General features: G+C 35.2%; 1 protein-coding gene and 1 non-coding gene across 2 annotated transcripts; both read right to left on the bottom strand.

Moving 5' to 3' along the window:
• Positions 1–17: 17 nt before the first annotated feature.
• Positions 18–90, bottom strand: TRNAF-GAA (transfer RNA phenylalanine (anticodon GAA)). The gene has a single exon. It is a non-coding gene; the product is annotated as a tRNA-Phe (tRNA).
• A 15,418-nt stretch (positions 91–15,508) lies between these two features.
• On the bottom strand, positions 15,509–18,406 carry LOC145120051 (serine carboxypeptidase-like). Its single transcript, XM_079055838.1, has 7 exons — positions 17,828–18,406; positions 17,279–17,447; positions 17,069–17,188; positions 16,683–16,977; positions 16,520–16,608; positions 16,169–16,430; positions 15,509–16,083 (listed from the first exon to the last, which is right to left on the bottom strand). Exons 1-7 carry the CDS (start codon positions 18,181–18,183, stop codon positions 15,836–15,838), a joined length of 1,539 nt encoding a protein of 512 aa, XP_078911964.1. The 5' UTR covers positions 18,184–18,406; the 3' UTR covers positions 15,509–15,835.
• Between the last annotated feature and the right edge of the window lie 7,464 nt (positions 18,407–25,870).

Raw genomic sequence — 25,870 nt, 5'->3', positions numbered from 1 at the left:
AAAAACGAAAATAAAAATGCGGTGAAGGTGGATCGAACACCTGACCTTCAGATCTTCAGTCTGACGCTCTCCCAACTGAGCTATCCCCGCTTGGTGTTTTTGTGCAGTTTACGTGATATAATAATGATGATAATTCTTGACAGCCTTGATGTAAGGAATAATATTCCACAAGATATGCTTGAATCAATGCTCAATACCTTGGATCAAGCACAAAATCATTGCTTGTATATCGAGTTAGGGACGAGAGAAGAATACTCAAAGGTCAATGAACCAGGTGGCTTATGGTGGAGTGGACACGTCAACATAAAACAAGATCAGTTCAACTTGTTTAAACCGGATCAAATAAATTGTTAAGTCTATATAATATATGCATCATGAGAGGCATGATACTATTCCATGATAGGAAATCATTCCATGTGTGTGTGTGATCCAAAATCTATAAGGTCTCGGGTGGTCGAAGAAGTAGAGGATGGGGTCTATCAGATCGAAAATGATTTTTAAATTGTAATAGGGTTTTGGTACGATTCAACAAACAATAAAACAAAATAACATAAATAGATCGGTGCATATTGAACATGATTAACACTCTATTAAATAAGATACTCGATGTTGACTTGTATAACTACTTTAATAATTAATTATGTACTTAAACATTTGATAGATAAGGAACAATCTAAAATATAATTGCGCTTTCACCAAATCAATCTTCAGTACTCCATAATTCTCATTTTCTCTCTCTACCATTTTCATTCCAAGGTAAGAAGCCATAAGCCAAAATGGACATGAAAAATTCAAAATGGACGTGAAAATTCAAGAATCGTGTTTTATATGTTTTCTCCATAGCTAAGAAGACGTGTTTGTGTGTGTGTATATGTGTGTGTGTGTTTGTATGTATCTTCATAACAAATTGGTATCAATGTTTGAACCTTAATATGGTCTCCATCAAACAATTTAACTCTATCCAATACTCATTGTTTGAAAGTGAAGTAAAAACATGATGATATTGCCATCTATATGTCATAGTAGTGTACATATTACTCACAATGTATATAGGATCATTCGTTATATGCTGACAAACTAGAACATCACATGAACATGGAAATATTTCCATTTTATACTTACCACATGTGCATGTATGTTGAAAATAATGGATATTATGTGTAATCCTCTAGTTACATTTATCTATAACTTTGTGATACTTTTTTAGATGACTTAATTATAGCTAAACTTGGTTAATTTAGGGCTTTGTGCATAGGTTTGTCATTTGACAAAGAGACATCACATGCATGATGGTAGAGGTGTATTGTAGTTCATTACAAATATCATTATGATTATAAAAAAGTACACATTTCTATTGAATGTAAGGTCAATATACACCCTAATTGGTAACTGTATTTCTCCTCACATCATATTGTTTATACTCTCAAAGATATTTGATGTCAAGGAACCCTATCGACTATTTTCATCACATAAAAGAGATATTTGACTTTTATTAATTTGTTTAATATACTGCCAAGATTTTAATTTTTGATTTCTCTCATACATTTAACAAACTTCATTTTATGTGTGGTGTTGTCAATAACCCAACAAAATATTTTAAGACTTAATTTATTATACATTTTTCATGATATTACTACTAATGTGTCAAAGAAAAAAAACAATAATATGCTAATGACTCTTTCTATTCCTCTAGATTTGTCATTACATGAATTACACGTAACTGCATGTCTTGAGCCACAAAATGTCTAAACATATTAAAAAACTAAGAGCATTTTTATGCATAATCTTCATCAATAATAGCATAAGCAACACGTGATACATTGTTGTTAGCATTTTCTTTTACTACAACAAACATTTTTCCCTTGTATGAACCCTTCAAATGACATCCATAGGTAGAAATTGATGGGTTTTAGGTACAACAAATAAACTAGAAACAATTCCTAAGTTCACATGCAACCTACTTTGGATCTATGTTTTAACTATTGAACATACAACTTTGAATTGCAAAACTAGAACCCTAGAGGAGAGAGGCTAATTTCGAAATTAACAAACTAGGGTTTAGGGTTTACATACCTTTCAATTGTTATAGCAAACAATTGATATTCCCTTGATCTTGATCTTGATCTTCTTGGAAGCTTTAGCACCACAAGTGTAATGCCTCTAATGGAATCACACCCAATGACTAGCAAGAAGGAAACTTGGAGGAGAGAGGATGGAGAGAGTATGCAATTTCGGCCTTAGGGTTTCTTCCAAAGAAATCAGTACCAAAAACATGAACCAGGAGGCTCCTTATATAGCTGAGGGATCTAGGGTTTAAGGGAAACCCTAGTTATCCTTTGCTTAGGGCCTAAGCAAACCCAAGGGCCTTATCCAAGCCCCTATGGACGAAATTATTAGGGTTTCCCCTAAAGATTTCGTACACCCTCTTCCAAGGGGGTTCTAGAGCCTTCCACTCAACTATTAGATAATTGCAAACTAGTCCCTGCACCTTATAATTAATTCTTTTAACCCCAAAATCAATTCTGATTAATTTCTGGCTAACAATTAATTAAACATAATGATTTCTAATTAATATATTAATCCATTAACATATTAATAAATCATTTATATATATATATATTAATTTATTAATCTTATAAATTAATATCTCTCCTTTCATAATTTCCTTGTCCAGTTGCTAGGTTGAGGGCAACCCAAAAGGACTGTGCTGCTATCAATTCAAGTACATACCAATTATAGTTATGGGCTTAGACACCTAATCCAACAGTCTCCCACTTGGATAAGTCTGTAACTATAATTGCTAGTATGCCTTCTAAATTTGACCAGCAAATTGTAGCTTCCAAAAAGCTGCTGCCGAACTCTGACCCAGTCAGTTATGTGTCCTAAGATAAGTGATCATATAACCCTTCGTTCTGCTTGATATCCCCAGACAAAAGACATGGAATATAATCAATCTCTTTGTCCAGAATCTATGTTTCCCGATTCCTGATTTGTGATGATGTAGGACTTCTAATTGAACACATCAATTTAGTCCTGGCTGGGCCCAACACATAAGTCAACACCAAATCATCGAGGGGCCCACAGATATCGCTTTTCCTGTTAGGGCAAAAGGAACGAATAAACGTTGACTCATATGCTTGTATCTTTTACTCATCAAATTATGCATGACAATACGTTTTATAACACCAAGTTACTGATGCGTTTTCGTATCACCAATGCACAACCGACTTGTAAATTACAACTCATATATCTTCGTTTCAAGATTATAAGATATTATCGTCTCAGTATTACTCGTGATGAATTCCATGAAGTAATACTCTGAGCGTGGGTTTATCCAATACTCAAATCTCAATTTCTGAGTACTCATGAACATTGCAGCAATTCTATTGCCATGTCTATCCTTAGACAATCTGCAATCCAATTCATGACAGTCTTAATTCACTACTTACTTCCAAGAGTACGAGCGACTGTGGAGTTTGAATAATCTCATTATTCAGGAAGTAAAACATGCAAAAATGAAACACAATAATAAACAATTGACAAAAGGTAGTAGCCAAACTTATAAATAATACTTTATTATTTAATCACCAAAAGTCAATTACATTTACTTTGTTACAAGTTTCAAAAACTAATCTAACTACTAAAACTAATATCATCTTTCAGTCCTATGCTCCGAGCATGCTGAATATGCTTAGCCCTACTCAGACCCTTTGTGAGGGGATCTGCTGGGTTATCTTCAGATGACACCCTCTTTACTATAAGATGGCCTTCTTCAACTCTATGTCTGATGAAATGGTACTTTCTGTCGATATGTCTGGTCTTACCATGATCTCTCGGTTCCTTTGTCAAGGCAACCGCTCCTTCATTATCGCAGAACAGTTCCATAGGCTCCTGGATGGTTGGAACAACTCCGAGATCCCCGATGAAGTTCCTCAACCAAGCTGCTTCTTTCGACGCTTCACTTGCTGCAATGTACTCTGATTCACAAGTAGAATCAGCCACCGTATTTTGCTTGGAACTCTTCCAAGTAACTGCTCCTCCATTCAGTAAAAACACCCAGCCCGACTGAGAACGGAAGTTATCTCTATCCGTCTGAAAGCTGGCATCACTGTAACCATCTACTCTCAAAGTATCACTGCCACCAAGCACAAGGACCCAGTCCTTTGTCCTTCGCAAATACTTGAGTATATTCTTAACTGCTATCCAATGAGCTCTACCTGGGTTTCCCTGATAGCGACTGACCATGCTCAAAGCAAATGCCACATCAGGGCGAGTACATGTCATAGCGTACATGATCGATCCGACAGCGGAAGCATAAGGTACATGACTCATGTCATCTATTTCAACATCTGTACTTGGGCATTGAGTCTTACTCAATTTGGTATTGCTCTGGATAGGTAGCTCTCCCTTCTTGGAATTTTCCATACTAAACCTCTTTAGTACCTTATCCAAGTATGTGCTCTGACTAAGTCCAATTAGTCTCTTCTTTCTATCTCTCAATATTCTAATCCCAAGAATATAGGCAGCTTCTCTAAGGTCTTTCATGGCAAAACACTTTCCAAGCCAAGACTTAACTTCTTTCAAGGTTGGAACGTCGTTACCAATGAGTAATATGTCATCGACATACAACACCAGAAAAGTTACTATACTCCCACTAGCTTTGATATACACACATAACTCATCTTCACTTCTAGAGAAACCAAATTCTTTGACTTTCTCATGGAAGCAAAGATTCCAACTGCGAGATGCTTGTTTCAATCCATAAATGGATTTCTCAAGCTTGCACACTCTATTAGGGAACTTTGCATCAACAAAACCCTCTGGCTGACTCATGTAAACATCTTCAGCCAACTTCCCATTAAGGAAAGCAGTTTTGACATCCATCTGCCAGATTTCATAATCATGAAAGGCAGCTATGGCGAGCAATATCCTAATAGATTTAATCTTAGCCACTGGCGAGAAGGTTTCATCATAGTCAACCCCTGGGGTTTGAGTGAAACCTTTTGCAACCAGTCGAGCCTTGAATGTGTGCACATTTCCATCCATGTCTGTCTTCTTCTTGAAGATCCATTTGCACCCAACTGTCTTACGACCTGGTGCACTATCAACCAAATTCCAAACTTGGTTGTCATACATGGACTTAATCTCGCTGTCCATTGCCTCTTTCCACTTGGAAGCCTCTGGACCTTCCATTGCTTCCTTATAAGTGACTGGTTCATCTAAGTTTACCAGTGTTCTGTCACTTATGAATGTGTCACCATCTGAAGTAATATGGAAACCATACAACTCAGGTGGCACACTCACCCTAGTGGATCTTCTAAGAGGTAATGAGTTATCGATTGGTTCAACAGGAACTGTTTCCTCTGGTTGAGTGCTAGTGTCATCTAAGGTTCCTTCATTGGCTGAATCTTGAATTTCTTCAAGGTCAATAGTGCTCCCACTGTCCTCTTTGAATATGAGCTCTCTTTCAAGAAAGACTCCTCTTCGTGCTACAAAGACCACATTTTCACTAGGCCTGTAGAACAAATATCTAAAAGACTGCTTTGGGTAACCAATGAAAACACATTTCTCACTTCTAGCTGCTAGCTTGTCGTGAGTCTCTCGTCTTACGAAAGCTTCACAACCCCAGACTTTAATATGTGCTAACGAGGGAACTTTCCCTGTCCACATTTCGTGAGGTGTTTTGGCAACCTTCTTTGTAGGGACAAGATTGAGGATGTGGGCGGCTGTCTCTAAGGCATACCCCCAGAAGTGAATAGGAAGCGAAGCCCGACTCATCATAGAACGAACCATGTCTAACAAGGTTCGATTGCGCCTCTCAGCTACACCATTTAACTGTGGTGTCCTAGGAGGAGTCAATTGTGAGACTATCCCACATTCTTTCAGATAGTCGTTAAACTCGATACTAAGATACTCCCCGCCTCTATCGGATCTAAGTATCTTTATCTTTCTGCCCAATTGATTTTCGACTTCATGTTTAAACTCTTTGAACTTTTCAAAAGTTTCTGACTTATGCTTGATCAAGTAGATATATCCATATCTGCTATAATCGTCAGTGAAAGTTACATAGAATCGATTAGCATCTCTTGTAGTTGATCTGAAGGGCCCACACACATCTGTGTGTATGAGATCCAACAGACCTTCACCTCTTTCACAAGATCCTGTGAATGGTGATTTTGTCATCTTTCCCAAAAGACAAGATTCACACATATCATCTGACTTTAGGTCAAATGATTCCAACACTCCATCCTTTTGGAGTTGGGCTATGCGTTTCTTGTTAATGTGTCCAAGACGACAATGCCACAAGCATGCCTTGTCTACACTATTAGACAAGTCAATATTAAGTACACTATTTCCTAAGCTATCAACACAAGTCACTGTTTCATATACACCATTACAAGGCAAAGCTTCAAACATAAAAACACCATTCTTATAAACAGAAATTGAACCATTCAAATCATTAAAAGAATATGTAAAACCTTGTCTGAACAATGCATGAAATGAAATAATGTTTCTCGTCATCTCAGACGAATAGCAACAATTTATTAAATCTAATCTAACATCATTACTAAGCAGAAGCTGATAAACTCCGATCTTGGTTACTGGTGAAGACTTTCTGTTTCCCATGATCAGGTTTATCCTTCCTCGCTCTATCTCCTCACTTTCCTTTAGACCATGCAAATCAGAACAGATATGAAAACCACATCCTGTGTCAAGGACCCATGAACGAGAAGATAATGAGTTATTAGCAGAAATAGTGTAAATACCTGCCGAAGATGGCTTCACTTTGCCATCCTTGATATCTTGCAGATATTGTGGGCAAGATCTCTTCCAATGCCCCTTTTGGTTGCAGTAAAAGCAAACTGCCTCTTTTGGATCAGAAACATGGGGAGTGGAACCATTGGGCTTAGCCTTTGGGCCATTACTAGATGACCCAGCTTGAGCCTTGCTCTTCCAGTTTTGCTTGGGAGGACCTTTCCTCTTTTTCCCCTTTCCCTGTCCAATAGCCAAAACAGGGGCACTCGTAGGTGTGGAGGGTATACTTTTACCCTTCATCCCTGCCTCAGCTGTCTGCAACAAGTTGTGCAATTGGGCCAAGGTCTGCTCAGTATTGTTCAAATGGTAAGTTAGAATAAACTGACCATAACATTCAGGAAGTGAGTTCAAGACCATGTCAATGGCCAATTCCTCATCAAAGTGAATATTGAGCTTGACCAAACGCTCTATGTAGCGTTGCATTCTTTGCACATGTGACACTACCGACTCCCCATCCTTCATCTTGCAAGCCATGAGTGACTTGACTACTTCAAACTTTTCTTGACGAGCTCGCTTATGGTACTTTTCCATAAGGTCCTTGTTCATCTCGAAAGGCCAGTAGTCCTCATAGTACCTCTGCAGTTCTGGGGACATAGTTGCCACCATGATGCATGCCACTTTGGTAGCATCATCGTAATGTTTCTTGTAGGCAGCAAGATCTTCAGGAGTAGCTTCATTCTCATCAAGCTCTTTGAGCTCCTTTTCAAGAACATATTCTTTGTTCTCGAAACGAAGAGCCATCTTGATGTTGCGCATCCAATCGTTATAGTTTGAGCCATCCATAACGACTTTGGAGCATATATTGAGCAAGGAGAAGTTCTGGTTGGAGGAGGATGAAGTAGAAGTGTTTCCAGGAGTAGACATCTGAAAAGAAAGAAAGTTTTAGTTAGATTTCAAGATACCTTAATAGAATAACCCAAAGATATAATATCAAGGTTAGGATCCAACTATGAAGATTCACAACTCAGAAATGGGATGCCGAGATCCAAGTGCAAATTTCATAAAGGTAGGCGAATGACGATTCACCAATTCCACCATTAGACGAAACAAACGAAGTGAAATTCCTAATTCTTTTGAGATACATTGAAACTATTCAATGGCATGTTTTAATCTCAGATTATGCTCTTCTATTTGTGACTGGGATGCCGAGGATCACAAACAAGATGTGAATAACCATGCAAATGTGCTTGGTAACCTCATTGTCTTTAACTATTGATGTGCTGGTAAACCACACACGCTCCATCAAAATGAAAATTATGAGATACCCATTACTACTCTTTATTGGTGCCTTTTAGTGTGCTGGTTAACCACACACGCTCCACTAATGACCAATAAAGCATAATGTGCAATTTCATGGATTAGCATACTTTTCACATTTTTCCTAAAGTAACTAGAGTTGGGATTTTGAAAACAATGTTCTAGTACTTTTAATATCATTATACTTTTAATGAGAAGTAGTTGTCCTATCAAATCCATTCTGCTAACGACCCTCCACTAATCAAGGAAGTGGTGGGTGAGAGTGGACACCCATTCAACTACCATTTTATAGGCAGTTTCCTTATACCCCCCTTATAGATTAGCTTCGTGAATGAGGCATACTAGCGATTTGACTGACCATGTTCTTATACATATATAATATTAAACTTTTAATTATAATATATGTATAAGGTGTGTTTTAAAACATTTTAAAACTTCAAGGGTTTATAAATTTCGAAATTTAAGCTATTAAATTTAAATTTAAATAAACCAATTAACTAGATTTAATATTTATCTTTTAATTAACTATTAATCAAATTATTAAATCTTGTAAGGATTATCTAATTAAATTAATCCATTAATTTAATCCTAATCCTTATCCCTCTAAATTTCGAAAATTAGGGTAAGGATAATTATCCAATTAATCTAATTAAGTAACAATTATCCAAAACAAGAAACCCTAGTTATCCTCTAGCATATTTCGAAATTTACAAGGGAGGAGGCTAGGGTTTTCAAAACCCTAACCCTAATTTCGATTAGGGTTCTTTGGAGGCTAGGGTTTTCGAAAAAACCCTTTGATCCAAAACCCTAGAAATCGAAAATTTTGGCCTTTAGGGTTTAATAGCTATAAACCCTAATTTGCAATTCAACAATTGTAGCAATTCAATTTAAAACAACAATGGCTCTGATACCACTGATGGGTTTTAGGTACAACAAATAAACTAGAAACAATTCCTAAGTTCACATGCAACCTACTTTGGATCTATGTTTTAACTATTGAACATACAACTTTGAATTGCAAAACTAGAACCCTAGAGGAGAGAGGCTAATTTCGAAATTAACAAACTAGGATTTAGGGTTTACATACCTTTCAATTGTTATAGCAAACAATTGATATTCCCTTGATCTTGATCTTGATCTTCTTGGAAGCTTTAGCACCACAAGTGTAATGCCTCTAATGGAATCACACCCAATGACTAGCAAGAAGGAAACTTGGAGGAGAGAGGATGGAGAGAGTATGCAATTTCGGCCTTAGGGTTTCTTCCAAAGAAATCAGTACCAAAAACATGAACCAGGAGGCTCCTTATATAGCTGAGGGATCTAGGGTTTAAGGGAAACCCTAGTTATCCTTTGCTTAGGGCCTAAGCAAACCCAAGGGCCTTATCCAAGCCCCTATGGACGAAATTATTAGGGTTTCCCCTAAAGATTTCGTACACCCTCTTCCAAGGGGGTTCTAGAGCCTTCCACTCAACTATTAGATAATTGCAAACTAGTCCCTGCACCTTATAATTAATTCTTTTAACCCCAAAATCAATTCTGATTAATTTCTGGCTAACAATTAATTAAACATAATGATTTCTAATTAATATATTAATCCATTAACATATTAATAAATCATTTATATATATATATATATTAATTTATTAATCTTATAAATTAATATCTCTCCTTTCATAATTTCCTTGTCCAGTTGCTAGGTTGAGGGCAACCCAAAAGGACTGTGCTGCTATCAATTCAAGTACATACCAATTATAGTTATGGGCTTAGACACCTAATCCAACAGTCTCCCACTTGGATAAGTCTGTAACTATAATTGCTAGTATGCCTTCTAAATTTGACCAGCAAATTGTAGCTTCCAAAAAGCTGCTGCCGACTCAGTGAGTTGGACAGGATGGAATTCAGGTCGCAGAACCCCAACCTCTTTTGGTTAAGCTTCGGATCAGTGAGTCGGTTGGCGACTCAGTGAGTTGGACAGGATGGAATTCAGAGATCGTGGAACTCTACGAGTCTTGGGGCGACTCGGCGAGTTGAGTCGTGTTATGGGAGTTTTCTGAGTTTAAGGACTCGACGAGTCAACGGGTTGACTCGGCGAGTAGAGTCAGTCAGGAAGGATGACTTTGACTTTGACCGTTTGACCGTCAGGGGTGGTATGGTAATTTTGGATATTTATGTTGTGAAACACTTGATGGCATCAGGTGTTGGAGTTTGGAGCACTGTTTCGAGCCAGTGCTTTCGTGGTTCGGTTCGGCAGTTGCGAGGTGAGTTATCCTCACTATATCAACAGGGTCTACGACACCAAGGCCGGCCCTTTATCGGATGGAAATTCGGGTATTTGTTTGATATGTTTTTGAGTTGCTAGATCTGCATCCTGGTTTTAGGATGGTGTTATGTTAGTGACCTGGTTAAGGTCGGTGCCCTGGTATGTAGGGTAATGTTATGTTAGTGACCGGTTAGGTCGGTATCCTGGTTAGGATGTTGTTATGCTGCATGATCTGATAGATTCATTGTTTGACTGAGGATTGTTATGTGGTTAACTGTTTTATGTGCACATGGTTGTTTGACTGGGGTTGGGTTGAGGCGGGTCCTGCTTTGTGCTGTAGGCCAACATACCCAGGGCGGACCGGAAAGACCGAAGGCCCAGCGAGCGGTCCGGATAGGCTGAAGGCCCTGAGAGGGCGGCCCAGATGTGCCGAGGCTCGGAGAGTGGACCAGGCCGACTGAAGGCCCGGTGCGGGCGGACCAGTCATACTGTAGACTCAGAGAGTGGACCAGGTGGATTGAAGGCCCGGTGCGGGCGGACCAATCACAATGTAGACTCGGTATACATGTTTAGACTCGGAGAGTGGACCAGGTGGACTGAAGGCCCGGTGCGGGCGGACCAGTCACAATGTAGACTCGATATGCATGACTGTTCTGTATTGTGATATGATATGTGTATGGTTATATGTGGTTGGTATTTTGGGGGTAACTCACTAAGCTTTCGGGCTTACAGCTGTAGTGTTATGTTTCAGGTACTTCAGGAGATCGTGGCAAGGCGAAGGCGTGATCGTACCACTCCTCATGTTTTATGATTTATGTGATATGGTTCTGGGGATACTCTGATGTTTAAACTATTTTGAAAACAAGATGTATGAACTTAATGGCTTTTGAATGAATTAAAAAGTTTTAAACAGGTGAAATTTTTATGAGTGTTACATAAACACCAAAGATGACCCGTGATTGGGAAACATGGCCCGTGTTTGGAGGCTAGTATGATCCATATAGGTTTAAATAAAGTACGATGCTATTTCGAGACTTTTTTCGGGACACGGGCATGAAACACAACCATGTTTCGGAACACGAACCATGTTTTCTAGGAACTGAGGGGAATTTGTTCAAGTTTAGGTTTCAAAAACTCATAAATAAGAAATTTTCAACGGAAGCCTTTTAAAAACTTAAACAAGATAAAACAATTTTATTCCACCAAGGATCACTTTACATGAACATACAAGATAAAAGAAACCATAAAGGGTTATAAGAACAACAAACTTTAAAGTCTTTGGTCCTCGTGGGAGGTTGAAAGTTGGTGAAGATGGCAAGAACTCGAAGTTGAGGTCCTCTAAAGAAAGTCTACTACAGGCTCCAACACCACCGAATGCTAGTCTGATTCTTGCAAATACAAGCTCTTAATCGTGAAGCACCAAATATGAATTTGGTATTTAAGAGAGTGCGTTTATTTAACTAACTATTAGAGAAAATATAGAGTGTCAATCATTTCGTCCAAGGCAAGAGTACCAAACAGAGTGAAAACCTTTTTTTACTTATATTTACTCTTTGTTTCATACAAGATGCATGCAAGGCAATAATTAACTAGGAAACAACACCATGCATTAAATGGTGAGTGCTAAGGATCAAGACCACATCATTGGACCATCCAAGTGGTGATGAACGAAATTAGGAGAGGAAAGAGAAATGAGGAGTGACACTTGGTCCAAGTGCGTCCTACACACACTCTCTTATATTTTATAAACTTCCTTTATAAAATATAAACTCCTTTTATAAAATATAAACTCCTTTTATGTTTAGAAATAACTTTTATAATTAATATATCTCCATATATATATTATTTATTTTAACCATTAAAATAAATAAAAGTTACACAAATTTATTTAAAGCATTTAACCGTTAAATGATATAAATGCAACACACTTAAATTAATTCATACAGTATGAATCAAAATAATAAATACAAGAGACATGATATTTAAACATAAATCAAATTCACTAGTTAAAATGATCTAATTGGTGTCTACTTGTTAATGATGTGACCCTTTTAGGCTCATGTGTTATTGGCAATATCATTTCATGATCATTATTGAGCATACAAAACCAATAATCTTCCACTTGCTTAAGATTGCATTATAGAATGATATAGTCGGTGGTGAACATATAGAAATATTTCAATACCGTCAATAACACATGATGAAGTTATATTCAACAACATCTAATTCTTAAAAGCTCATAACTACAATTGATGTACTTAGGTGATATATTAGTTGTCCCTTTGTTTCAGACATCATGTTAAACATGAGACATGGATCACTAGCATGGTGTTTAACTTTGAATCAAGTGCCTTAGATGTCTCACACTTAACACATAAGTGGAACAAATCCCATCTTGACTACATATGCCTCTTGTGTAGATCATATTGTACCTAATCATAGCCTTTATAACTGCATGGTCAAAGAACAACATTGAACCGTATCAAAGTACAATACTCCCCATACCCGAGTCTCTAATATGCATCTTAGGTCTAATGATACAAATATACTATTTTATTCAAGAGTCGCTCAAGACGACGATCCATGAAGTGATATTGAAATGGGTCATGTCCAATACTTTTCCCCAAGTTGCAACCCCTTTCCAATTCATCTTAAGAAATTCAACCAATCCAATTAATATTAATCTTACTTTGTAGTTGCTCCCACAACTATGATCGACTTTGGACATTTTAACTAGTTTATTCAAGGATTAAACATGTTAATATAAAAGACAACAAATATTAATGAAAATGTCATATCTCCATATATTGAATCTCTGTTGGATGTTCCTGGTTCTTTTATGTGACTTGGGTTCCTTAGCTAACATGATGGAACCCTTATTGTTACAAAAGATTTCTAAGGGGTCCTGAATGGAAGGGATGACCTCTAAATCTTCAGTGAACTTCTTCATCTAGGCTGCTTCTTGTGTTGCTTCCGAAGCAACAATGTATTATCAATTATGACTATGTAGTAGATTGCACGGCCATGTTTTGCTTGGAACTTATCTAGTAAACCGCCCCTCCATTCATAATGAAGACAAAACCAGATTGTGAGTGTAGTGGATTACACTAATATCTTCTTCCAAACATCCATATACGAGGAACATATCTTTAGTCCTTCATAGTACTTCAAAGTGTTCTTCACAACAATTCAGTGACCTTTTCCCGAATTTGTTGGTATCTACTCGTCATGCTCAAATCATATGATACATCGGGTATTATGCATAACATGTCGTACATCAATTATAGAAGCATATGGAATACCATTCATTATGTCTAGCTCAACCCTTGTGTCATGTGCCACATTGAGACAAGCTCAATATGGTGTCATGTGCCATTGGTAAGAATCCTCTCTTAGAGTCTTGTATATTGAACCTTTTCAAGATCTAGTCAATGTATGGACTTTGACTTAAACCTATAAGTCACATTAATCTATCTATATAGATCTTTATACCAAGAATATAAGGGGCTTTACCCCAAATCTTTCATTGAGAAACATTTCTTAAACCTTGCCTTAACTCCTATTAAAGAGGGAATGACATTCTTAAATAATAGTATGTCATCCACATACAAAACTAGGAATGTGACATTGCTCCCACTAGCTTTCTTGTAAACATAGGGCTATCTTCATTTCTAATGAAAAACGAAACTTTTTGATTTTCGCATTAAAATGAATATCCCGGCTTCGAGTTGCTTGCTTTAATCCATCAATGAATCTTTTAAGCTTAAACACTTTATTATGTTGCTTAGGATTGACAAACCCTCATGATGAACCATATAGACATCTTCAATTAAGAAAGTGTGAATTAAGGAAAGCCATTTTTACATCCATTGCCATATCACATAGTTATAATATGCGGCTATGGAAAATAGTATTATGATAGACTTGATCATAGCCACAGGAGATAATGTTTCCTCATAGTCGATACCATGAGTTTGAGTGAAACCTTTCACCACAAGTCTACCTTTTTATGTGTGTAGATTTCCATCTATGTCAGTTCTCTTCTTGAAAACCCACTTACTCCTTAGAGCCTTACTATTTGGATGGAGATCAACTAAGTCCCATACTTATTTTTCATACATGGATTGCATCTCAGTGTTCATGGCTTTAAGCTATTTACCAGATTTAGAATTTGACATAACATCCTGGTAGTTGATGGGTTCATCAGAATCCAATAAAATAATCATCAATGAGAAATCCATATCTCTCTGGTTCTTCAAGCCATTGATGTCTACTTCTTATTGGTGTGACCAGATAGGATTATATGTTATTGACAATATCATTTTATGATAATTCTTGAGCAAATAGAACCAACATGTGCAACATGTAACCCCTAAAAAATCTTTGGGAATCAAAAGAACACCTCAGGTGAGAAACACGGCCCGTGCTTGGGTGTCAGACCATGTTTGTCAGCTGCAACTTTCAGACTTAATAATAAAATTAGAAATTCTCCCTGACAGTCTTTGTAAGTGGAACACAGCCTGTGTCAAAGAAACACAACCATTCCAACTTATTCTAAGTTGCTTCATTCCAACTTCTAGCTTCCCCAGGCGTTTCAACTCCAGTTAAGCTCCAAATATGCTCCAAGCTTGAGCAATACAAACATTCTAGTGAAAAAACAGAAACTTTCAATTAATCATACTAAAATAGACACATATGCATAATGAAACTAAAACTTAACATAAAAGAAGTTGACCAGAGAACAAAGGAAGCGATAAAAATGATTGCACTTGAAAGACGCATTCAATGTGGGTCTTGTCTAAGGAGGCTTTAAGATTGTATAGTGGCTGGATGTTCTGGTTCGGACTATGTTTCAGAACCAGACACAGAGAACTCATTGAGTTGTGTATGTGTTTACACTTGGTAATGTGATCATGAGTTGGAAGGAAAAGAAGGCTATGTGGGTCAATGAGTTGCGAAGTGATCTTGGGATTTGGCAAGGTGAAACCTTGGTTTTTTTGGAATGACAAATCTAATCTACTCCTAACTCTAACTATGTTCCGGGACTTGAATCTTGAACCTCAAGGAGGAAGGGAAACACCTGATACCGTCGGGCTAGAATCCCTTTGGTAGCACTTGTGTATTGAGAATTTGCGATAACATGAGTTCTATATGTTTGGTTTGAGATTAGTGATCGAACAATGAACATTCCATTATCATTTCACTTTTGAGACTCACGTGAAAGTGAAGAAGATTGGTAAACATGATAATCATGCGAACATGTTATTACTGTTTGAGATACTTAAGAATCCTTTCACCAACAATCGACATGGTTCTATGCAAACATTTTTGTTTCTTTTCATGTATATAAATACTCCAAATGGAAACTGCTGTTTAATTACAAGTAAAATTTTCTTTCACTAACACAATATGCAGAAAAACAGAAAATACTTTGGACAATTACACGGAAAATCTTTCAATAGTTTGATGTCTTTTTCTTCAATTCCTTTACAAACACCCCGATCATGGTAGAATGGTTGTGTCCTTCTTAGTAAGTTTGCCCGTTGTCCAGAGTTGTAGCATCTGTAGTGCAGCAATAGGTTGATCCATTGGAACCATATGTCCAGCATCATGAACCTTAAGGAATGTAAGAGGTCCATAGTTCTTTAGAACTCCAGCTTCTTTCCCCCCTACAACAAACGAAACATTCGTTGCTGCTACGAAATTTTTCTGACCAGACCACGCCATGTCATTAACCCATCTTGAATTCCCTACAAGAATTCATAACTTTCTTCTCAATAAACAGTGCAACTAATGATTTAATTTCTTTATGTTATGATCAAAGCAAAAACTTACCAACCCAATTGCAAATAAGATCGTATTCTCCAGCATATATAAGCATTTCGATACCCTGCTCCAATAGAGCTGGAATCCCAACTTCAAGATCTCTCATCCAGTCATCGAGCATAGCTTGATGCACTGTGTCACTACACGAAACAAAATCTATGTCGCTTGGTACTCCTAATGCTGTTTTCACTGATGATTGGGTCAGAAAATCCTCCATGTTCGAGAAATCATAGCACAAGCTCCCTTGACATTGCTTCCTAATATCATAGTACTGCAAATAAAGACCAAGATTTCGCACGAGGTTAATTAATATATTAATCATGTTTTTTTGGGTAACTAATATATATCGTTTGTTCTTACATTTATATTGCCTGCAATATCCAGGATATCCTCGAAAATTTGCTGACAAGTATACAATGCCATCTCGCATGAGGTTGTACCCGTTGTGCCTGGAGAAACAATGGCTTATTTGCTTGTAATGAATCTTATAAAAAAGAATACAAGAATAAGAAATTATGCTTACCACAAGCTTTGATTGCTGATTCACAATCAGGGATTTGTTGGTTTATTTGGCTGTAATCCGATTGGGAAATAAGATCATTAGCCAAAGCGAAATCAGTGTAGGCTTTATACTGTATTGCAGGATCAGTAAGCCCATTGCCAATTCCAAATCCCTTCAAGTTTATATGAATCCCTTCTTTGTTCTTGTTTCCCTGGTTAACTCGAGCTGCAAAAGCTGGAATGTAATGTCCAGCGTATGATTCTCCAGTGATGAAGAAGTCGTTGTTGACATAATCGGGATGCGCCTTAAAGAATGCCTGTGCGTTACATAATTTCAACATCATTTAATCCTAATCGTTACAAAACCTGATTCTCTTAATGAAATGAATTACGGATGTATCAACAAACCTGCAAGAAGAAGTAAAGATCGTTGCTCACTCCAGTTTCATCATGGCGGATGTCTTCATCACTAGAACTGTAACTAAAACCAGTTCCTGTTGGTTGATCAACGTATATCAAGTTTGAAACCTGTCATGAAACTTGTTAATATACATGAAGGTTGTAGGGTTTGATATGTTAGAGATTTTTTTTTTTTTTTTTTTTTTGGATTCAACAGACCTTGTCCCAGCCGTAATCGTTCCAGATAAGAGACAAGTTGTTGGTAACTTTGAAGGGACCATTTTCATAGAAGAGAGCCAGTTCACTGCTGCATCCTGGTCCTCCAGTTAGCCATATAACCACTGGGTCAGTTTTGGCTGATCTTGATTCGAAGAAAAAGTAGAACATCCTAAACAAATATGTCGAAGTTTAAAGAAAAGTACCAACCACTCATTAGATGCTGACATCATCAAAAGATTCTATAGAAGAATACCTACTAATAGAATAAAGAACTAGTCTATTTTCCCACCCAATTTACCAACATTTTTATCTAATCATCAAGATATTTTCAAAGAGTGGGTTCAGTTTGTCGTCCAAAAGTTTTCATTTTTATATAATTTACATGATACCCATAAGATAAAGAATAGAGGTGTTAAGAGTTGTTTTTTAATATGCACAGTTAATTAAAGACTGCATTTTCACATTAAATCTGCTGTTAAATCAACAAAGTGTTCATTTTTAACGCAAAATATATGTAACGTTGAGAGACGTTATGAAAATATTACATACCGAGCATCAACTGTATGTTCAATCTTATAATATCCAGCATGTTGAGCAAGATCGTGAACAGTGGCACCAGAATCACCAAGAACCTGGAGAGATAACTGTTTTTCGACAATCCCGGATTGGGTGATTTTGACTTCATCGTCAAGATAAGATGAATTGGTGTATGACTTCACGATGTTAACATCAAGATGCGGATGCAAATTGAGCTCCTTGATGAGTTGGTGTCCGGTTTTTCTCAGAGATTTTGAATGATGAAGTGGAGAAACAAGAGAAGGAGACGTTCTTGCAGATGATGAAGAGATGAAAACAAGGAGAAGAAGAGGAACGAGATAGAGAATTTGAGGAGGAACAGCACTCATGATTGACAAGATAGAAGAAAAGAAGGACGGATGCTATTGGTTAGTGTGTGGGGCACGATGTATACATATATGTGTGTATATATACTGTTTGATTGTATGTTGTGATTCATGGATTGGTGTGTGAAAAGGGTTTTTCACACTCACTGTGTGTGAGAGAGTCTATGTGCAAACGAAGGAGAACTCAAGGAGTTGGAAATGGAGATGATGTTGATTATTTCCTTTGTTTTGTTAGTGGATAGCTTTACACAGTTGTCTTTATCCCAAACTTATTGGACTCTTTCGTTTTCAAATTATTAATTTAACAAGTATTTAAAATTTAAAAAGACAATTATCTTATCTTATATGAAAATAAGATATGGTTAATTATATATGTACTATCAAATATATAACGTTGAAAATTATAAACAAATATTATTATCAAAGTTAAATTTAAGAATATAAAAGACAAAGTTTGTAACTTTGTATGATTTTGTCTATCAATTTAGAATATTGTGAAATAATTACGGCATAAAATTAATGAGTTGTTTAAATCAACAAAATATGCAGTCATTAAAGGTCCTCTATTCAGAAAATTAAGGAGTCTTTTAAAACAACATTTATTTTTAGTAATGTGAAATATATTATTTATACATTCAAATTAATTTAGTACTCATAATTGAATGAATATTTGTTTCAAATTCAAAACATTTCCATTGTATATAATCTTATATTCTTATTATTTAACTTTCTGCTGCAAATCAATAATATATGCTACCGTTTGGAGGGTTTTGTTTATGTTATTTTGAACTAAGGAGGTTCCTCGCGTTTTAATTGTGGTTTGTTACTTTGTATTAGTTTGACCAATAAAACAAAATTTTGGATTCAATCGACCCCAATGTTAATATTCTAATTAATGGAACAAAACATTCAAATTTAAAATTTTATTCCATGTATTTTTTTGTAATATTTGAATAAATAAAATATTGTCCCTACCATTGTCATTATTTGTGTGTCGTTTTGATGTACATGCATATTGAACGGACGATATATCTGAAGTTGACCATTTGTATTTTTAGTCTCTCCAATGCCTTAACTGTGAGTATCTCGCCCAACACAGGTATATTTGCAAACTTGTTATTTATTTATTTATTTTTTCTTTTCTTTTCTTGAACAGCAAGACGAATATATATATATATATATATATATATATATATATATATATATATATATATATATATATATATATATATATATATATATAAAAGAATCATTTGAGAACTCATAGTTTTCTCGAAAACTTGAGAACTAAAAGTGGACCTTTGAATTAAAATAAGTTAAGAGCTAAGATCTTTTATGACACTTTGGTAAATAAATGGGAAAAAAACATGGGAAGGTATCTAAAAAAAATAACATAAGGACATTTTAGGGATTTAGAAATTATCCCCCAAATAATCATATCAGATCCCTAATTAGTCTCTTTTTATCGCTCATTCCCTTTTCCCGATTCTTCACTGACTCCATCAACCTCCTCCCTAATTCCATCGGCACCTCCCTCCGCCTCCGCCTCCAACGCCCACCCCTACCTATATCAACGACCAACACGGTCTAGGATTCATTGTTGTCGATCATCTCGACTCCATTGAAGGTGCAGTCTCTTCTCCTTCATCCATACGTCTGTAGAAGACCACTCATACATCGACCTACCATTCTCTTCGCCGAAGATCCTCTAGCCTCCCTCTCATCTCTGTCAACCATCGATAATTCATCATTAATCGATAAAAATCGATTAAGCTCATGGATCGCAAATACACGCCTTGCTGGGAATTGATTTCTACAAAATCAGTTCTTCAAAATCGATTGTTGATAGAGCTTTCGTATCGGTTTTCTAGTCATGATATCAAGAAGTTAGGGCTTAAATCATTGAAGGTAATCTAAAATCGATTCATCTGTGGATTTTTCTCTCCTCTATCGAGTTAACCAATCACATACCCTGCGGTCTATTTTTCTCTTCTTTACTTCTTCCTCTTAGTTTCTGTCTTTTATTTGACTCTGTTTATGGATGATTTATAGGTCTTGATTTATGGTCGATTTCAGGGTACCTGGTTGCAAAGCTTATGCATCTGCCAAGGATATGCTCCATCCAGAGCTCCAAAATGTGCTAAATTCTTTAGAAGATAAAGCATATGGTATCTTGAAGCCTGTTGGGACAACCTTTCAACATGTTTATGTTTCCATAGAGGGATTTGAGAGAATTATTGGCATTTATCCTAGTGATCCGATCGTCCCTTTTGTGCTTTTGCTTGGAACATCAACCACTTTATGGTATGGATGTCCTTTTTTTCCTCTTTCTTGAAAACCAGCTGATGCTCTGGTGGAAGCTTACGTATCCTCAGATGGTTACACGAATTCTTACTGGATCCTGACCTATGCTAGAGACTTATCCCGAAAGTTGGCTTTTGAGCTGTTGAAAGGGAGAGAAAGTGTTGCACTAATTGATGTCCGGCCTGAGGCAAGAGACTGAAATTTTTTCTATCCTTTCTTTCCTAAATGTTTTATATTATAAAGTGATCATATCATTCTCGAAAAGTATGGCTCAAATATTACATTATCCAGGTGAAGGATTTCAGAGAGAGAGATATGGAATTCCTGATCTCCGAAGGACAACTCGATTTCGATATGCTAGTGTGGAATATCCCATCAAAGTATAACCGTCATTTTCTTTTGGATTTTGGTCATTTTACATTGAGGAAAGATGTATATTTTAATTAATCTTTGGGATATTTTCTGTTCCATCATTGATTTCTGATTTCAAATTGTTATGAGTTTTTGGTCTCATTAATTTAAGGTATGTGTTCACATACCTTAAATTAAAGTAACAAAGGATGCAAAAAGTTGTGCTACCATAGAGTATGAATCACATGTGATTCACATGTAAATCACATGTGATTCACTTGTAAATCACACGTGATTCACATGTAAATGACATGTGATTCACATATGAATCACATGTGATTCATTTGAAAATCAAATGTAATTCACATATGATGTCATATGTAAATGTGATTCATATGTGAATCGCATGTGATTCATTTGTTAATCACATTTAATCACATATGTATTTTTGTGAGTGTTTTTGCATCAATAATTTTTTTTTTTAATTTTCTTGTAGATTTGGAAAAAATTGTGGTGGCTATTGAAGAGGTGAAAATGATAAATTGAAGAAAATAAGGAAATATTGACATGAAGACATGAAAACACTTCGAAATTTTGTAGCATTTTTAGTTTTTTATATTTTATTTTGTATCGAATAAAATATTTATTCTATTGTGTTTATAGATTAGTAAATAAAATGAGTTTTCTTATGATTTCATTACAAATATTATAGTATATGAAATATGCATATATGCATTTGTAAAAATATGCATATATGTACCTAAAATGTTGATTTTTTGGTTTAAAAAATTATAGTATCTTTTAGTTATTCTATTTTTTAAAAACATTTTATTGATTTTTAAATGCTTTGAAAAAAGTTGTACTTTTTTTATTAAAAAATTTTCAATTTTTTTTTCAAAAATTCATGTTTTCTATAAAAAATTAAAAAATCTGCATTTTTAAAAAAAAAATACTATTTTTATAAAAATCCGAAAAAATTGATTTATTATGTAAATTTTTAGACATTTCTAATAATATTTCCAATAACACAAAAAATTAAATATTAAATGAGATTGTTAAGATGACGATGATGTCCTTAATGAATTAATTTTGATCTAACGCTCCACTTTGAGTTCTCGGGTTCTCGGAAAACTATAAGTTCTCAACCGATCTCACCCTATATATATATATATATATATATATATATATATATATATATATATATATATATATATATATATATATATATATATATATATATATATATATATATATATATAATCCGTGAGAACCATGATTATAAAGTTAATTAAATTTTCATAGTAAAAACTTCAAATTATTAATCAATTATTTTAAATAAGTTATTAATTAAGAGATATTTTTTTAGTTATATAAAATTACAATCGTTGATTTAAATAAATACATGAAATTATCACTTTATAATATATATTAATTTTATTTTATTTTTTATTCTAATGTTATTAATTTAATGTAACTAGAGTGTGAAATTTAAAATTTAAAATGAAGAATCAATTATTAATTTAATGAAATTAAAGTTGTTGGGTATTTTATGTTGCGTCATGGGCTTAGTATTGTATATCCGGATTGGGCCTGTCCATCCGTGATTATTATGTAGGGTTTAGCTATATATAGTGTTGGATTAATGTCTAAGTCCATAACTATATTTGGTATGTACTTGACCCGACCCGACATGATCCATTTGGGTTGCACTTCACCGACACAATTTATATGGATAGTCTTTTGAGAATAGTATATTTATGATTTATATTAATATATTATAAGTTCTAATATATTAATATGGAATCATATTATTTAATTAGTATTGATCAAGAATTAATTTAGAATTAATTAAGTGATCAAAAAGAACTAATTAAATATGGACTCTTATATATATGGAATGGGCCAAGTTCATTTAGGTTGGGCTAAGCTTTTATGGATGGTCCATGGAGCTTTTAACCCATGGATCCTATGTAAATGAAAGGTCATGGGTATTAGGGTTTACATGGATGTAACCCTAATCATCCATAATATATAAAGGGGTCATTGGCTCACAAAATTGGAACAAGTGTGTGAAAATAAGAGTGGGCCGATTTTAGTGTGCATACATATTCTCTCAAGTTCTTCCAAGGTGTTTTGGTGATTTGTGATTCCATTTGAGGCTTCCACACTATTGGGGCTAAGCTCTTAAAGCTTGAAGACATCAAGCTACATCAAAAGGTATGTCATCTAACTAGAACTTTGTAGTATAGGTGCTTCATAATATGCTAGTTAGGATGAAACCTTGGAATAGTTAATATTTGCATGTATAATAGAGAAAACATAGATCCAAGGTTTATAGGGTAGCATGTACACCATAGGAGTGTTAGAATGCTCAAAACCCAACAGTGGTATCAGAGCCATGAGTTGTTTTCTGTTATATTGATGCAAATGTTTTTTTTCAAGTTGAAAAAAAAAGAAAAAAAACATGACGTTTGTCAAATTTTAAGATAATTACTTGTTTTGTGAAAAACGAATTATTTGTAAAATTTGAATCATTTGTTATATGAGTTGAATTAGGTCAAATTTAGTAAAAGATAAAATGATATGATTATTTTATTAGTTTTAAAAGTTTGATCTAAATATTTTAAGGAGTTACATATTTTGTCATAAAATTTTGGAGCTCAAAAGTTTTTTTAAAAGTTGTGATCTTAAGAGTTTTGAAACTTCCATAAGTTATGGATATGAAAGTTTTTTTTTAATAAAAAAAATTTTGATTCAAAGTTTTTATGGAGTTACAAAACTTGGTCTTAATGTTTTAAAGAATTTCATAACTTGTTCTTAAGTTATGGAACATGAAAAGTTTCATCATAAAACAAGTATTTAACTCCATAAGTTATGGAATCCAAAAGTTTTCAAGAGTTACAAAACTTGGCCTCAAGTTTTGGAATTTGGAAAAAGTTTTTTATGAAAAAAAGAATTGAATTCTAAAACTCTTGGGTTCATAACTTAAACAATTAATTAAATGGTTTTAATTTTGAGTTTAATAATTGGAATTATGATGTTTTGTTGAATAGTTCAAATTAACTCTTATGGACTTTATTAATAGTTAATTAAAGCGTCTAATTAAAAGAGTATTATTAAATCCATAAATATATGGTTTGAGTTTAATTAAATTAAAAGTCTAGTTTAATTAATAGATTAAACCACCAAGTATTTTAAATGTCTAAAATACACCCTTATACTATTATAATATTAAAAGTTTAATATATTATATGTATAAGAGCAAGTCGTCTTACCATTAGTAGGCCTCATTCACGAAGCCAGTCTATAAGGGGGGTATAAGGTTACTGCCTATAAAATGGCAGTTTAATGGGTGTCCACTCTCACTCACCGCTTCCTTGACCGGTGGAGGGTCGTTAGCCGAACAGGTAGGACAAGGACTATAATTCTCCCTTCATTATAAGTATAATGATAAATACTAAGTAACTAAACACTTATAAATTCCTAATCTTAGTTACTTAGGAAAATGTGAATAAGGTGCTAATCCATGAAATTACACTTTGCACTTTGTTTAAGCTGTTAGTGGAGTGTGTGTGGTTAACCGACACACTAACCTGGACTTAACAAGGTAGGCAAAGGGTAACTTAATGTTTATCATAGTATCATTGGAGCGTGTGTGGTTAACCGGCACATCGATTGAGGGGTAAATATTAAGGGTACCAAGTATATTTGCATGGTTACTTCACACCTTGTTTTGTGATCCTCGGCATCCCAGTCACAAAACCTGAAGGGCACACTCGAGATTGAAACATGCCATTGAAAAGTTCAATGAATCTCAAAAGAATCTAGGAGTTTCAAAACAAATTAAAACCTAATAATACATTTCGTTTATCTTGATGGAAATTGGTGAATCGTCATTCACCTACCTTCAAATATTTTATAGCTTGGATTACGACATCCCTCTTCCAAGTTATAAAATAGTTTGTTGGGTCCTAGCCTTAATATATCATATTGGGTGTTATATTAAGGACTTAAATCAACTTTACGTGAATTTCTCCCATTGTTGATGTCTGGTTTAGACAACAATGATCTTCCCAAACCAAGCTTTCCTAATGAATATGACTTCCCGAGTTTGGCTCATGGAAGTCATACTTCTCTTCCTCCACCTCCTCCAATTATTCTCCCTGACCCACAAGTTTAAAGACTTGAAAAGTTCAAGGTCACTCAAGCCCTATTGGCAAGCAAGGTCTATGTGTGATCGCATCTTGGAGATTAAGTCACATATTGACAAGCCGGGAGAGTTGGGTGTCAAAGTCTTGAGAAAGTTGGACGTTCAATCACTTTCTAAGTCACATAGTGAGTTCCTTTGGGACTACTATGAAACAGACTATGACATGAACCTTAATGATCATATCTATTTGCTTGGTGTTGCTGAATCAGCAATGATTTGGAACGATAGTAAAGCAAATTTGATTAGAATATCAACTTCCCAATTTATGGACAGTGACAATGGTGACACTGGAAATCCAGAAAAAGCATTCTCTTCCCAATGGAAAGAGATTGGCCATAGTCAACCCAGTTGACCAAATGGTAAAGAGAAAGGCTAAGTCTGAGATAGTCCCATTACCAAAGGGTCCATATGTTTATTTTGCCAAAGGAAGGGGCGTTGATTGCAAAGCTGCCAAATTTACCTAAGGATGTTAAAGTCAATAAGTTTGACTCTACATCAGGTAGAGCCCATTATCTAACTCTGTTAAGTTCTATTCTGAGATCCTCATTACATGATGTGACTGGGTCACATGTTGATGTTTTAAGAATCAAAGAATAGAGAGAAATCTTAAAGGAAGTATATGCTGATTCTGATCGCGAAGGTGGATTTCGATCGCATCAGAATTTTGAGCAGTTGCTTAAGAAGTTATGATATATTGCTAAGGAATAGATAACAACAATTTTCCATGTGGATTGTAAGGATAAGTTTTTCCGCAAAGTTTTAAAATAAAAGAAAATTGTTTAATTTTATTTATTTGAAGTATCCTTACAATGACATTTGTGGAAA

This window comes from Lactuca virosa, chromosome 6, assembly GCF_052849685.1.
Source record: "Lactuca virosa cultivar CGN04683 chromosome 6, Lactuca_virosa_CGN04683_v6, whole genome shotgun sequence".
Taxonomy (NCBI): domain Eukaryota; kingdom Viridiplantae; phylum Streptophyta; class Magnoliopsida; order Asterales; family Asteraceae; genus Lactuca; species Lactuca virosa.
This window is presented reverse-complemented; position numbering and strand designations above follow the sequence as displayed.

Excerpts from the sequence above, each read along its gene's own strand:
- LOC145120051 (XM_079055838.1), bottom strand. The coding sequence starts at position 18,183 with ATGAGTGCTGTTCCTCCTCAAATTCTCTATCTCGTTCCTCTTCTTCTC. Across the intron at positions 17,448-17,827 it reads GAACATACAGTTGATGCTCG|GATGTTCTACTTTTTCTTCG; the intron begins GTATGTAATATT and ends ATATTTGTTTAG. Across the intron at positions 16,609-16,682 it reads ATCAGCAATCAAAGCTTGTG|GCACAACGGGTACAACCTCA; the intron begins GTAAGCATAATT and ends TTGTTTCTCCAG.